We start from the raw sequence: 14,803 nt of genomic DNA, 5'->3' as shown, positions 1-14,803 counted from the left end.
AAAGTAATCCAATAAGTAATCATCCAGTTTCTCAAAAGTATCTGTAATCTGATTACAATATTTTTGCTGGTAACGTAACTGATTACAGTTACAGATTTGTTTGTAATCAGATTACATGTAACTGATTGCATGTAATCAGTTACTCCCCAACCCCACGGGTGCACACACACATCATAAAACACTGTTTACATAACGTGCCACACCCAAAAGGATCACTCACTCCATAACATAACAAAGTGAAGTCAGAACAAAATGGAGGCTGGACTACCGGAGGTTTCAGTGGTCAATCAGAGGTTATGCCTAGTCTCTATAATCAAAGGCATCCCATGACATTTGGAAGTTAAAGTGGTCGCTCAGGGTCGTACAGGAATGCCAAAGTCCATGTGCAAGTCTCTGATATACAGTTCAGTGAGTACCCTATACGTAGCAATATACAGAGCCTAGTGAAAGTCTACACACCCCTTGCACAGTTTTTACATTTTGCTGCCTTCAATTTTTATGTAAAAAATTATTCAATTAGATTTTTCTCCTACTGATCTACACAACCTACTCCACAAAAAAAGATATACATTTTCTAAATGAATACTAAATAAGAAAACAAAGGTCTTTTGACTGCGTAGGTCTTCACACTCCAGATTTCATAATTGGTGGAAGCACTTTTAGCAGCAATTACAGTGAATCAGTTTGAATTAGATTCCACCAACTTTGCACAACTTTTAATGCAACATATGTGTATTTTCATTGTTTTTGTCAATATTGCTCAAGCTCAGTCAGTTTTGTTGGGAGTCATTGATGGACATGGTCATTGATGGACAGCGATATTTAAGCAGATTTAAGTCAGCACTGAGACTAGACCACTAAAGAACACCCAGCACCTCTTGGAAAGCCATTCTGGTGTGTCTTTTGCATACAAATTTGTGCAACTGTCCCTAAAAATAAAACTCTATCCCAGGGTTAGGTTTTCAAAAGACTGAGGTAGGTTTTGCTCTAACTTTTTACCTGGGCTTTGCTCCTTTCATATTTCTTTTGACCCTGACAAACTCTGATTTTCTAATATATTTAAGGCAGCATTGAGACTGGACCACTCAGAAACACTCAACTCTTGGAAAGCCATTCTAGTGTTTCAAGTTTCTTTGATCCTGACAAACTCCCCAGTCACTGTCAGTGATATTCCCATAATATGATGCTGCCACTATAAAGACCATATTCAATATAGTGTTCTAACTACCATACTTGACCATTCCCTATACCCATCATGAGGTTGCTACAACCTAGCCTACGAATGAACGTTTATAATGTAGGTGTGCATGTCAAGAAACAAATTGGAGTAGTCAAAGTGACAGCAGTGACACATTCAATACTGCCTTGCTCACTCTTGCCTGCATCTAGCTGATCTGGGGTGTAATCGTAAGGTGGCTTGGAGTTATTTCTTAACAACCCCCGACAGGTAGCCTAGTGGTTACAGCGTTGGGCCAGTAACCTAGCAAGGTTGCTAGATCAAATCCCCATGCTGACAAGGTAAAAATCTGTCATTCTGCCTCTGAACAAGGCAGCTAACCCACTGTTCCTAGGCCGTCATTGTAAATAAGAATTTGTTCTTAACTGACTTGCCTAGTTAAATAAAGGTTACATTATACCTGTATAAAAATGTATCCCAGACATGCTCATAAATCTCATCGGTAGCTCTGAGGTTCAATCATTGTTTGACATTCACTCTCCAACTGAGGGACCTTACAGACAGGGGGAGTTGTTATTCAATCACGAGAACCACTACTTTTGCAAACAGATGGATCTCATTCAACAAATTGTCATTTTTTCATTCAAGTATTTGCTCCTAAAAGTATTTTAGATGTGTGAAGATCTTTGCAATCAAGACTTCTTCGTTTAAAAAAAATTAATTTCAGAAAATTTCACATTTTTCTTTCACTTTGAAAATGTGAAGTAGCTAAAAATACAAATCAAAATCAAATGTATTGGTCACATACACATATTTACCAGATACTACTGCGGGTGAAACTAAATGCTTGTGTAGATCGGTGGGAGAACGTCTCAACGTAATCTCTTTATAGTTTCAAGTTTAAGGCGGCAAAGTGTGAAAGCAGTGCAAGGGTCTGTAGACTTTCACTAGGCACTGTAGACTTTCACTAGGCACTGTAGACTTTCACTAGGCACTGTAGACTTTCACTAGGCACTGTAGACTTTCACTAGGCACTGTACCTTCTTCACTAAGCAAGTGTTATAGGCACAACGGGGAAAAGGCGGTACATCAGGATGTGAATGCAACAAACTCAACATCTCATCAGGTTAGACAAAACAGTTTAGAGAACAGTTTTAATGACGACAATGAAGCACGGCTGAATATATAGCAAGGCCCAGGTCAGTAATCCAGTTCAATCAGGTTCTGAGTTACATATATTATTATTCACCATGTTCTATACAGTAATAAAGCATAAAGCACATTTGAACATCTGTCCTAACTTACAGCTGAAAACTCCCCACAGGTTGCATTGGGATTAAAAATAAAAATGTATGATGTTAGCTAAGTTAGTCTGGGTATGAGTCCAAGATGGCAACATATTCCCTATATAGTGCACTACCTTTGACCAAAATCATGGGCCCTGGTCAAAAGTAGTGCACTATATAGGGAACAGAGTGATCTGCTCCAAAGTATCGTACTATAGGGAATAGGGTGCCATTTTAGACGCAGCCTGGGTGTATCGTTTGGATGAGGAGGATGGTCACGGGACCCTCTGAAGAGGGCAGGAAGGCAGAAGGGTATGCAGCACACAGCGGTTCACAGGCCAGCTATGCAGTTTCACTTGAAACCAAAACGCCATCATGAAATGTCATGAAATTTAACCAAGAGATACCGTAGGAGAATCAAATCTCCTTTCGACTAGAGTACTCAATACAGTACATCCAAAACATATTCAATTACAATCATAAAACACATACTGATTATTACAGGTAGGAAGTCAGGCATAAATGGACACCCACTTTGATGAGAATGAAAACAGAACTGTAGAATTAACTATTTTTTAGAACTCTTAAAAAGTTCCTTCATGTAAAGGTTTGGAATCTCATGACTCACAAAGGACACTTTGTATCTCACCTGCTAGGCTAGTCCATGTCAGTGAGTCGGCTTTTCTGAGGAACATCTACTTTGTGAAGTTTCTAAGGATCATTTAGTACTGAATGCTTGGTCCCAAAGTTAACAGTTTCCTTAAAACAGTGACAGAATTATAAGGCATGGAACAGGGAAGGAGAGACAGAATACTGCATTAAAGTGAATGCAGAGGAAGGATTTGGGGAACTGGTCATTCCACTGCTACTGATAAAAAAAATATCCATTATGTAAAATGTTCTTTGAGGTATTGCAGCGTATTATTTCACAAAATCAACCCGCAACATTTGATGTCAAATTTAGCTACTGCTTAATGGTCAAAATTTCACAAATTGGCCAAACCACAGATGATGGGTTGACAGAAGCAGTTGATATAGTAACTGCTTACTATTCCCATGTACAGTAGGATAATACAATTGATTATATCTCAAATCATATCACAGAACAATGGGTTAGGATGATTGATTAGGATAAACAAGTGTGAAGGCTAGTTGAAAGCTAATGCTCCTAATTTAAAGATCAATTTAGCTACTTACATCTTGCAAAAATAAAATAACAAATATGGTCCCAAAACACACATACTATCAGGGACCAGTAGCGTTTGGCTTAAGCACACAATATACAGTTAGGGCTTTTATAAACAGGAAGTACCACACATGTTTACTTTAAAGTGGCAAACAAAATGCCAACCTCATCTCCTCCAGCCTGTATTCATAATATTAAAAATCTGTTTTCTAAAACATCAGCAGACGAGGAGGAGGATAATCAGCAGAACCTCTTAAAACAGTTAAACTATTCAAATGGCTTTTCCCCATTTTGGCCAGTCAGTGGCTTTTCCACCATTTTGGCCAGTCAGTGGCTTTTCCGGAACTGTAGAGCAGCAGCATCTTGTGGTGAGAGTTAGGGTTTCGTCTGCATCCGTCTGTCCGTCTTAAAGGTCGTGCGTCATTTTCAGTAGCTCCAGGAAGGCACCGACGGCCCCGAAATAACCCTGAAAAACACAGAGGGCTCAGGTCAGTTCATTATCTGATCAGGTATTTGACCAGGATATAATCATCAGCAACCTTGAGATTCCTGCTCAGCACCCAATTGTAACCTATCCAAACATACGCAGATGATCTGTTGTTTAACCTTTTCATGGTACAATTAGGAGACTAAGACAACAACAAGTGTGCTGCTTGCATAAATTAAACGTAATTATTTTCACACATACTATCCTCTCTGCACGCATTCTGACCTTTGAACTGAAGCATGGGGAAACATGTGCCAGCCAGGTATTCGTTTGGGGTGGATAGGAGAAATGGAGGTTGTGGCAAAAGTGTCTACAGATACACCATATTATAACCTTGACTTAATTCCCTCATAATTGCATCTCTTTTAAGCGCAAAGAAAGCATGAAAAAGGTTCCAAGTGGGAAAACATAAACTTTTCCCCCCCGATATATGTAACAGCATTCTCCATGTACTGTAATTTACAAATTGATAAGAACTATTGATAAGAAAGTAATCCGTTCAGATAAGCGGATTGTAAATATAAATGATAATTGTTTCAGATCGGCATTTTCTTATGGCCGCTGGAGACAAATGTGAAGCCAGTCAGCAAACTGAAAAGCACAGTCAACATAAGATGCTGTGATGTTATGCAGAATTTTTACTGTACGGCCTATTAGCTTGCAGGGACAAAACTTGGGAGACGCACCCCAAATGGGTAGCCTACTGCAGCCTAGTTCACGTGATCACAGGGCATCGACATGAGCAATGTTGCGCCAAATTGAACCTTTGTGCACTCTCAAATGTTTAATTATATTCTCCGTTTTCCATTTGTAGCCTATCATGTTAAATATTAGCCACTATCGGTAGCCACCGTCAGTAATACCCACATACCACATGAGGTTGGTTGTTCCTTAATTGGGGAAGACGAGCTCATAGTAATGGCTGGAATGGAATGGTAATCGATCTAATCAAACAAATGATTTCCATGTGTTTGATACCATTCCATTCACTCCATTCCAGCCGTCCTCCCCTCAGCAGCCTCCTGTGCCACATGCATTTATAACTGTCACTTAGTGTTAGTTTCAATTTGTAGCCTACATTTTTGCATCCTTCCATTCCATCATTAGTTGACCTTTCTTTCCTCTGTCGGGTCCGTGTGGTTGTTCATGAGAGTCACTAGCAATAGTGCACCATATTAGGCTAACGTATTACATGTTGTGCAATAATCTGCGACATGTAGCCTATTGGAATCATTATGGAACACATACCACACGTAGCAGTTTAAACCTGCCATACGGTTCACGACGACTGGACCGTTGTCATCACAGTTCCATGATTAGAGTAGATTTATAGAACTATTGTCCAACCCCTATTCTACACTTTTTTCACCATCCAATATTTAACGGATTAAACAATTGAATATGGAAAGTTTCCGGAAGAATCAAACTGTATTTTTGATTCACCAATATATTTTGTGCATACACGCTCTCCAAACCAGTTTTTTTTTTATTACTCATAAATACTTTACGAACCCTAAATAATCTACAAGATCAGAGTATTTTTGCATATACAAATTGGTGCGGAAACAGAGACGAATATACATATATTTAGATGGCTTCCTTTCATTGACCTCTAATATTCTGAACCATTCTTTCAATGTATTCTTGTGAGTCTTGAGAAAAATCGAATTAAAGGTAATCCATATTTAAAGGGATGGCTTTAGGCAGATGGACTGAAATCCCTATGGAATGAAAACTCCAAAATAAAATCTATTGGCCAGCAAGTTGAAGGTTTTTTAGCGGGCATAAGGGAGCCACACCCGCAAAGCGTGTTAGACACCTGCACAATGTCAGTCTTATTACTACTGAGCCAAGCCATAAGACTGCTGAACAATTAATCAAATGGCCACCCATACCATCACATTGTCACTTTACCCCGACCTACAAATACAAATTACCTCGACTAACCTGTACCCCCGCACATTGACTCGGTACCGGTACCCCTGCATATAGCCTCGTTATTTTATTGTGTTACTTTTTTATTTTGTTTATTTAGTAAATATTTTCTTAACTCTATTTCTTGAACTGCCTTGGTGGTTAAGGGCTTGTAAGTAATCATTTCATGGTAAGGTGAACACCTGTTGTATTCGGGGCATTTGAAGTGCTTAAATAAAAACATCTAAAAAAAGCATAGATTTCTTAAGTCTGAATCGGCCCCTTCGAGCAGAGAAACATCCCTCACACTACACATACGTTATAATAGCATTGTGAAGTGACTCAGTGACACTGCCCTTAGATCAACGCATTCCAATGAGCATATGACCATATCGCAAACTACTTACCTCATGCTCTAAGAAGAGAGCTTTTAATTGTCCTTTGGACCAAAAATCCATGGCATAAGCAAGCAGCTTCGTTGACACAGTATTGATTCTCAGGAAATTCCCAACAAACACCACTCTTTCAATTTTCTGAAAGACAACATTGAACCATTTGTAAACCAGACTTTTTTAGAATGACTGTTTCACAAAGCAAGATGGAATGAGATATTTTCAAAGTAAGATATGTCCACAAAAATATTTGTTTGAAGACCTTGGGCTTGCTCTCAGATTAATAGCATAGTGTCTGACTGCCATCTAGGGCTCCCAAGTGGCACAGCGGTCTAAGGCACTGCATCTCAGTGCTAGAGGTATCCCTACAAACCCTGGTTCGATCCCGGGCTGTTTCACAACCGGCCATGATTGGGAGTCCCAAAGGGCAGCGCACTATTGGCCCAGCGTCGTCCGGGTTAGGGTTTGGCCCGGGTAGGCCATCGTAAAATAATAATTTGTTCTTAACTGACTTGCCTAGTTAAATAAAATGATTAAGATGAAATAGGGGAGAAAACCTGAAGTAGCAGCAGTAGAATCAATCTTAAGCTTCAGTGACTCAGCAGCAGGGGAGAGAAAGGTTGAGCAGTAGCCAATAACTAACGGCTCAACTTCTGTTAATTACATAGTTACGGGGCTGCCAGCTCATTCTAAATAACAATCCACCAAAGCAAAAATGTGGTGCACTGTGCAGGGAAGTCATAAGACTTCCTCCAATTCATACACTGTTCTCTACATGCATACGTAGCTAGAAAGCTGAATGAAATGTACACTTGTGTACATTGCACTCAAAACATTACAATGGGGTTGCTGAAAGGGGAAGATAATCTTGCAGTGAACTGCACCACAGTACGAATTGAATCGGACTGAGACCACCCCTTTTGAGCGAACCACGGTGCGTTGTTTAGTGTGCTATTTAGTGTGCTCGCGAGTGCGGATGGTGTTCACGCCAGTCCAAACACACTGATCTAATGGGTTAAATGCACCAGAGCTCAGAAAAAGCCCCCCCCCTAAGGTTTTATCTGCAAAAAGATGATTCTGAGATAATTGGCTTTAATGTTCCGAAACCTCATTGGTTTGAATGGTGTCGGCAATTTTATCTTGTATCCTTTTGAACTTAACAACATGAAATGAGCTATGTAGAGCACCATATACTGTAGGTAGAGAACATCATACAGAACAAGGCTATGTCAAAAAGTACATTTTGACAAAAATGTAGATAGAAACTTATAGTCCAAAGCTCTTGATTTGTGTCAGAAAGCTTACTGTTGTTGTTCTGTGTGCTTTGATAGCCCTGTACAATGCTGCTTGATCTCCATGCCACAAGGCAACACTGTAAAGAAGCTGAAAGCACACAGAGTCCATTCCCATCATCCCTCACACTGGCTGTCCACTTCACTCCTTTGTTTTATGATGACAGAAAATAACTTTGTGAGAACTTGAACCCTTCTGTCACACCCCAGTGTGCTACAGGTAACTAACAAAATAAAAGAAACACCAACAAAGTGTTTCCATGATTCTTTTCAGTTACGTGTATCGTCACACTATTAGAATGACTCAACGAAGTTAAACGGAATTTGATTGCTGATGTGACAACAACCTTTGCCTTTGTACCTCATTAACCGCACACATACGAGCAATAGAGCCAATGTTGTTGGTGATGGTGACGAGAGTGGCTCGAGCTAGGTCCTCCTTACTGATGCTGTCACACTTCTCCTTGCTCATCATATGACCAAAACTGCAAGAAATTAACAAATTGGGTTAGTTTCCATAATACTCTGTTTTCAAAGCATACGTTTACTTGAGGTATTAGTTAACTTAAACTTCACCTAGATGCAACAGTAGACCCCTGGAGGCCGAAGCGTTCATAGTCTCCTCCGTAGATGTCCTTCACCAGTTTGTCCACGTTGCTGCTGTCCCCCTTCGCCGCCATTTCCAGGGCCTCCTCAAATGTCTCGCAGCCAGTCAGCAAGCAGCATAGGCCTAGGAACGTCCCACCTCCCAAACTGTGGGGGACAGGCAATTATGTGAGCTTCTACTCTATGGGTTGTGCACATCTGTTTAGCTTGCAGGAAACAACCCACTGGGCACAGACATAATTTCTACATCTAGTTTTGGTTTACATTTGGTTGAGATGTCAACTGATGTGAATTCAACGTGAAAACAAAACAAAAAATGGCACTGTGTCATTGGATTTAGGTAGAAGTTTGGTGAAAAAACAAAATTCAAAAATCCCCTTACTTTGATGACTTTTTTCAAATCCATGCATTTTTCCACTTTGATTCAACATTAAATAAGATTATATAAAAACAATGAATTTTTTGTTGAAATTACATGGAAACAACATTGATTCAACCAGTTTTTTCACAGTTGTTTTGTTATATTTGTATACGTTAGGAACCATGGTAACTTATCTACACTCAAAACATGAATACATCGAATACAGAAGGATGCGAGCAAAGGTATTGTGACAGAACTGTGTTATCAGATCAAATACATACAGCTATCATGACATTGAATGACACGATTACCTTGGTTTACCTAGAAGCAACAGATTACATTTGTTTACCTGGTGCCTGTGACCCGTTTGTAGTTGTCCTTCGAATAGACTGCCAGCATGCTGACGCCTGAGCCAATGTTTACCAACAACATGGGGAAGGGGTTGTCAAGGCAACACGTTTTCTTGACACAGTTCTCACTCTCGGGGTCGGAGGGGTTCTCGAAAAAGTAGCACTCTGGATGGCCATTGAACCCTACTGAGTCCACATAGAGAAGACCCTGGATGAGACAGTCCAGTTCATCCAGCTTCTGGAGCTTTAGGTTGGCGATCTGGGAGATGGAAAGCAGAAGATGTATAAGACTATAGGGCAGGAGTAGAATCTGGAGTGGTTTTGATATGCAATGGTAACTGCTCCAACTTTGAGCATGAGCTGTCTGTAACTAGACCAGGCGAGTCTGAACCAACCACATACATCAACTCTCAGCTAATCACATGAGAAACCATGTTGCCGTCAATGATCATGCCACGCAATCTTTAACTGACTAATGACACATGTAATAACATGCAATAAACAAATACACATCGTATGTCACTATCAGTCAGTCTCCCTGTCTGACAACACCCAATAGTTCTTCCAAACATCACACACCGTCCTAAAGTCGTCCTCAAACTTGTAGGCCCCTCCGCCAGTGGCGCAGAGTGTGGTGTGCAGGCTGGAGAAGTTCTTATCTCGGCCCATCTGGATGAAGCCTAGCATGTCCTGGGTGGGGAAGCGGATGAAGTGCAGGTTACCCTTCCGGCCGCACATGGTTAGGTTCTTGAGCTCCAGGTGGACGTCGCGGATGCCCGTGTTGCCGTAGGCCACGTTGGAGGTCAGGAAGTGGCGGATGCTCTTCAGGCTCTCCACCTCCTCCTCCTCTGCCGTGAAGTCCTTGGGCTCGAAGTAGACCAGCTTCACCAGAGTGCCGCCGATGTCCATCCCAAACCAGGGGAAGGCTGGAATAGAAAACAAAATGTTTTTTAAGAGATGAATTGGAGCTTAGTCACCTGTGTCTGTAGAAAAGTACTGTTTAGCTCTTTAGAAGTTATGCTAAATTATCTTTCAACAAATGGATACACAAGCTCTCAAAAGAGAGGGCTCTAGTGTTCTGTCTATGTCACAACTAAGCTATTGCTCCTTATAGGTCAGGATTCCAATCAACCGTGCAGACCTATGTTGCATTTTCTAACTTGATTTCATTGAAGACGAAACCATCATGTCATACTATGCACACATCATGTCTTCTTATAAGCGATCACTGACATGTTCCTCTCTTTTTTGGAGAGAGGTGGGAAGGGAGGAAGAGGGGAGGAAGGGAGAGGAGAGGAAGGGGGTCCTCAAATTCACAGCAGTGTGTTCATTCTGCAACAAAAGCTGAGGGCTTTGTTGCCATGGAAACACCAGCATGGAGAGAAGATTGCCTGGAGAGTCTGCCCAACCCTCAATTTACTACTGATTGTACAGTACAATGAATACTGTATGTAGTCAATACACAGGCAGGCAAACTGGTTCCTTCCCCCTGGCTTTTAAATCAATAGGACTTCATTTGACAGAGGGGTGTAAAGTCCCTTATGGCTCATTCCACAAACCAGACTGGTTACATTCAACTCTGTGTAAAGCTACAGAAAAACTGTAACCAAAAGACATTCTTGGGTGCTTAAAATAGTCCAATTTGAGATGTAATTGTTGATATCAGAGGTGTAATGGTGGTGCAATCTGGGTTGGACAAACAATTTCTAGTATATACTCTGGAATCATTACTGACTTAATCACCCGATTTCAATACATCGGTCAGCGGTGCTACAGACAGATCTTGCTTTGCAATGATTTCACTGTCATTTTACAGAGGAGGTATTTGACTGAATGTTTCCATTTATGCCACTTCTCAGTTAATGTCTGAGCCCAGTCTCAATTGCTTTCATAGCTTTATCTCTCACTGCCCTGAGTTTAAGACAAGGGTTTAACTATCTTGGAATTAACAACATTTCCAAGAACTTTATTTTCTGATTTCTTCTTAACATAGCGCAATGACATTTCCAATAACCTTTTTGAGGAATAGCAACTTGCTTAACTTTCTTCTAAAGTCTATAGTTAAAGAAAATATGACAGTTAATTAAGACATTTCTTCTTAATAAGGTTTTGTGAATCGGGGGCACAGGGCTGTAACCAGGGCCCAGATTCACAAAACACCTCTTACGTAAAAACGTTAAAAAGTTCCTAAGAAACAAAAAGAAGTTAATTAGATAGTTTGTGAGTTCAATTCCTCAACAATATCTTAAGATTTTATGATTTTCTTACAACCTCAAATATCTCTTACAAATCTTCTTAAGATGTGTGTTGCTAGGCAACCATTTTAGCTAGCTATCTAGCTTGCAATGGCAATCAAACTAGCATATGTCTTACTGAGATTACTGTTCTAAAACATGTTCTTGCGTTTAAAATAATCCATGCTGAAATTTACAGATGAAGTATGTGAGTGAATTAAACATGTTCAATTGCTTTCATTAGCTTTTTTCTCACTGCCCTGAGTTTAAGACAAGGGTTTAACTATCTTGGAATTAACAACATTTCCAATAACTTATTTTCAAGAATCTGATTTCTTCTTAACTTTTTGCTTAAGGAGAAACATAAGAAATAGTGCAAGTACATTTCCAAGAACCTTTTTGAGGAATAGCAACTTTGCTTATCTTTCTTCATAAGTCTATAGTTAAGGAAAAAAATAACAGTTAAGAATAAATGTTTTCCTCAGAAGGATTTGTGAATCTGGGCCCTGGAAGCCAGGGCACCGTGACTGGCAGCACTTATAGGTGAAAGGTGTGTTTATTCCCCCACCCACAGAGCAAAGTTCTCAGCAGCTAGTCAGAGTAGAGCCTAACAGTAGCCTAACATTAATGTGCAACAAAAGTTAAGGATTTAACACCATATATTTTCATAGTTGAGTGACTGGCACAGCATAACTCCATTTGCTACTCAGTTTGTTGCATATAAGGGGAACTACCAATAAGCATATTATGCTTATTCGATTGATCATACTGGAGGGCAGAGGAATCTGGAGGGAGGAGCTATAGGAGTACAGGCTCATTGAAATGGCTGTAATGGAATAATTGGAACAATATCAAACGGATCAAACATATGGAAACCACGATCGACTGTTCCATTGATTCCATTCCAGCCATTACAATGAGCCCGTCCTCCTATAGCTCCTCCCACCAGCCTCCTCTGCTGGAGGGAAAACATGTGTATTTGTCTTCATGCCAAGTGCTTTTTATCAACTTGCAGCTCTTGTTCACAATCACTACTATTCAATGATATAATAGAAGCTGTCTGTTTGGATTCCAGACATATTTGAACAGTGCCCAGAGGAACACAGACAAGCCAGCATAGTGTAGCAACTTCTTGGACTAATGGTTGAGCTGCATGCATTCACCACACAGATAATAAACCAGCCAAATCGTTCCAGAAGCACGCCCAAAGTGTATAGCATTGCAGTATTCAAGAAATTAGGAAAATTGCTGTTTGTCCACTGAGATTTGATTCAGCCAAGGAGGCAAGAGATGTTAATATGCAAATAAAAGGAAGTAAATAAGTACATTTCAGCCCTTTAAAATACAATACAGTAGAAACTCTTACCTGGTTTTTTAACAATAAGCTTCATTGTGATCCTCAGGTCAAAGTGCTTATGGTCAAAGAAACTTCAATCCAAGACTTGGGCTATAAATAGTAGTATCACTCAATCAGCCCTATTGCATTGTGGCATAATGTCGTCGCAGCAATAAAGCAGGCTACACTTAACTGACATGGTGAGTGACAAACTTGTTTTACAGTGTTATAGTGGAAACAGAGAAACATACTGTGCTGTTAATAAAGCTGGCTGCTCTGTTAGTTTCTTCAGCCAACCCCCCTTATTAAGCAAGTACTGTCGGCTGATTGGTCAAAGGGAGTTGGCTCTCATATCAGCAGCGATTTCAACACACCTCCTGACTTTGAAACGACCAATGAAACGGTTCAACGGATAACATCAAAGATCTCACAATAGCAAGGGGGGAGGGAGGATACACCTCATGTTCTATTACCGGGAGTGTTACATTGTGTCAAACAATATGATTGTCGTATTAGTATATGATAAACATGTTTATAAACAATACAGAATTACTTATTTATGGTTCTTGATTTCTTAGAAATAGCTAGAATGTAGTTTGAGGATACAGGAATAGGCCTTCAAATTATTTATCCACAGACATAGGCCGACATGCCGATTATTCGTTACAGAAGCAGTATACATTGGGGAATTGGGCGGTTAGACTTGCTTGTTGACATTCTTGGCAAAGCTTTGCAACACAAAGCGATATTCTATCATGCAGCAGCAAGTCTGACTGGTTCATTGTTTCATGAAAAGAGACATGCCACCATAGAAAATCCAGGCGATCTTCACTTTCGATGTGTAATATCGGAAACACCGAATTATGTGCAATCAATGCATTGACAGAAAACCCTGCTGTACTTGACATTTATGAGAGGATTCTTAGAAAGTGTAGGCAAACTTGACCGAATGTGTACAGCCGACATGACAGTTAGCATTGAGGCTGAAACATTGTATTAAAATTGTATTCTACTTACGCGGTCTAATCTTTTTGCCAGAATCCATTCTTCTTCTGAGTCGACACCGCTTTGGAGGCGAACCATTATTATGGACGTCTTCCTGGAACTGAAGATCGTGGAAATGTTCAATTCCGTTATGTCCACTACCACCACCACCAGCAGCACTACTACTACTACTACTACTACTACTACTACCACTACACCCGCCACTGGTACTGGTTCCATTTGAACATAAGGCACTGCAGCTCCCGTTGCCAGTTTGTGTGGGATGGAATCCATTTGTCAAACCATTATCTTGGCAAACGCCTATTCTTTTCTGATCCGATGCTTTGCCATTAGCGTTATCCATTTTTGGGGGCGCAGGGAAAGCACTAGCGGGCAGTTTCAGACAATTGATCCGCTTTCCTCCGCGATGTTTCTTCAAAAGGACCGATGTCAGGCTATTTGGTAAATATCTATTGCGACAGAAAATAATGATGGCCCTTGGGTCGAAGTGGATAGTGGAACAATGCAACAACTGCTAGGACGTTCGGCTGAGGTCACTGTCGTTCATTTTGCTTCTTCATGCTCATCTCCTGCAGCAGCTTCCGAGTTAAACAGCCGGCAGCCTACGTCATTGTACAGTCTGTTTCGTAGATCCTCCAAATAATTACATTTTTAAACTTCTCTTATTGCCATCTCCCAGGGTCCAAATCAGTTGAAGTTACACATGAACTGACTGGGCAAAATGGACAGTTTATTAGCCTACTGTGTAATTATCTTGTAGTGTAGTTTATCAAGAACAATGTAACACGTATCATTACAATAGGCAACATTGTAGTCTACCTACAAGTAGGCTTAATAATTATATCGGTTACCCAGAAGCAAAACTCTCTCGCGAAAATATAATCTGTCCAAGAGAGATTAGCCTAATAAGGACACAGGGGTTTCCCAGTTTGAAAAATTTCTAAAACATAAATAGACAAAATAGCGAGCCCACATTTCTGAGATCTTTAAAGTGGCAATCCGCAGACAACAACAATAACAAAGCCTGTTTCGGTAAAAATCTGAGGGAAGATCATCCGTTATATCAAAATTATAGTTTTAACCATGGTATGAGGCTATACAGTGTTTGTTTAGATTTACTTTGTTTACAAACATTGGAGTATAAACCATCTTATATTTTGGGTTCTGATGGAGTATG

At 40.3% G+C, this 14,803-nt stretch overlaps 1 protein-coding gene across 2 annotated transcripts; it reads right to left on the bottom strand.

The window, feature by feature from the left end:
* Nucleotides 1–2,314: 2,314 nt before the first annotated feature.
* Nucleotides 2,315–14,207, bottom strand: pank1b (pantothenate kinase 1b). Of its 2 annotated transcripts, none has more exons than XM_024386469.2 (7): nt 13,639–14,207; nt 9,631–9,977; nt 9,051–9,310; nt 8,311–8,487; nt 8,096–8,219; nt 6,458–6,583; nt 2,315–4,115 (listed from the first exon to the last, which is right to left on the bottom strand). In XM_024386469.2, exons 1-7 carry the CDS (start codon nt 13,967–13,969, stop codon nt 4,056–4,058), a joined length of 1,425 nt encoding a protein of 474 aa, XP_024242237.1. In that variant the 5' UTR covers nt 13,970–14,207; the 3' UTR covers nt 2,315–4,055. The 2 variants fall into 2 exon arrangements, with proteins under 2 accessions (XP_024242237.1, XP_024242238.1); XM_024386470.2 differs by lacking the exon at nt 13,639–14,207 and adding an exon at nt 12,652–12,904.
* Between the last annotated feature and the right edge of the window lie 596 nt (nt 14,208–14,803).

Source organism: Oncorhynchus tshawytscha, linkage group LG24 (genome assembly GCF_018296145.1).
Source record: "Oncorhynchus tshawytscha isolate Ot180627B linkage group LG24, Otsh_v2.0, whole genome shotgun sequence".
NCBI classification, from domain to species: domain Eukaryota; kingdom Metazoa; phylum Chordata; class Actinopteri; order Salmoniformes; family Salmonidae; genus Oncorhynchus; species Oncorhynchus tshawytscha.
The sequence above is the reverse complement of the archived record's forward strand: the minus strand, read 5'-3'. Positions and strand labels throughout refer to the sequence as shown.

What these genes read in the sequence shown, in the direction of transcription:
- pank1b (XM_024386469.2), bottom strand. Translation starts at nt 13,969, where the DNA reads ATGGATAACGCTAATGGCAAAGCATCGGATCAGAAAAGAATAGGCGTT. An exon ending in GGGTCTACTGTTGCATCTAG is followed by an intron (nt 8,220 to 8,310) that starts GTGAAGTTTAAG and finishes AATTTCTTGCAG; the next exon opens with TTTTGGTCATATGATGAGCA. An exon ending in GTATGTGTGCGGTTAATGAG is followed by an intron (nt 6,584 to 8,095) that starts GTACAAAGGCAA and finishes GTTGTCTTTCAG; the next exon opens with AAAATTGAAAGAGTGGTGTT.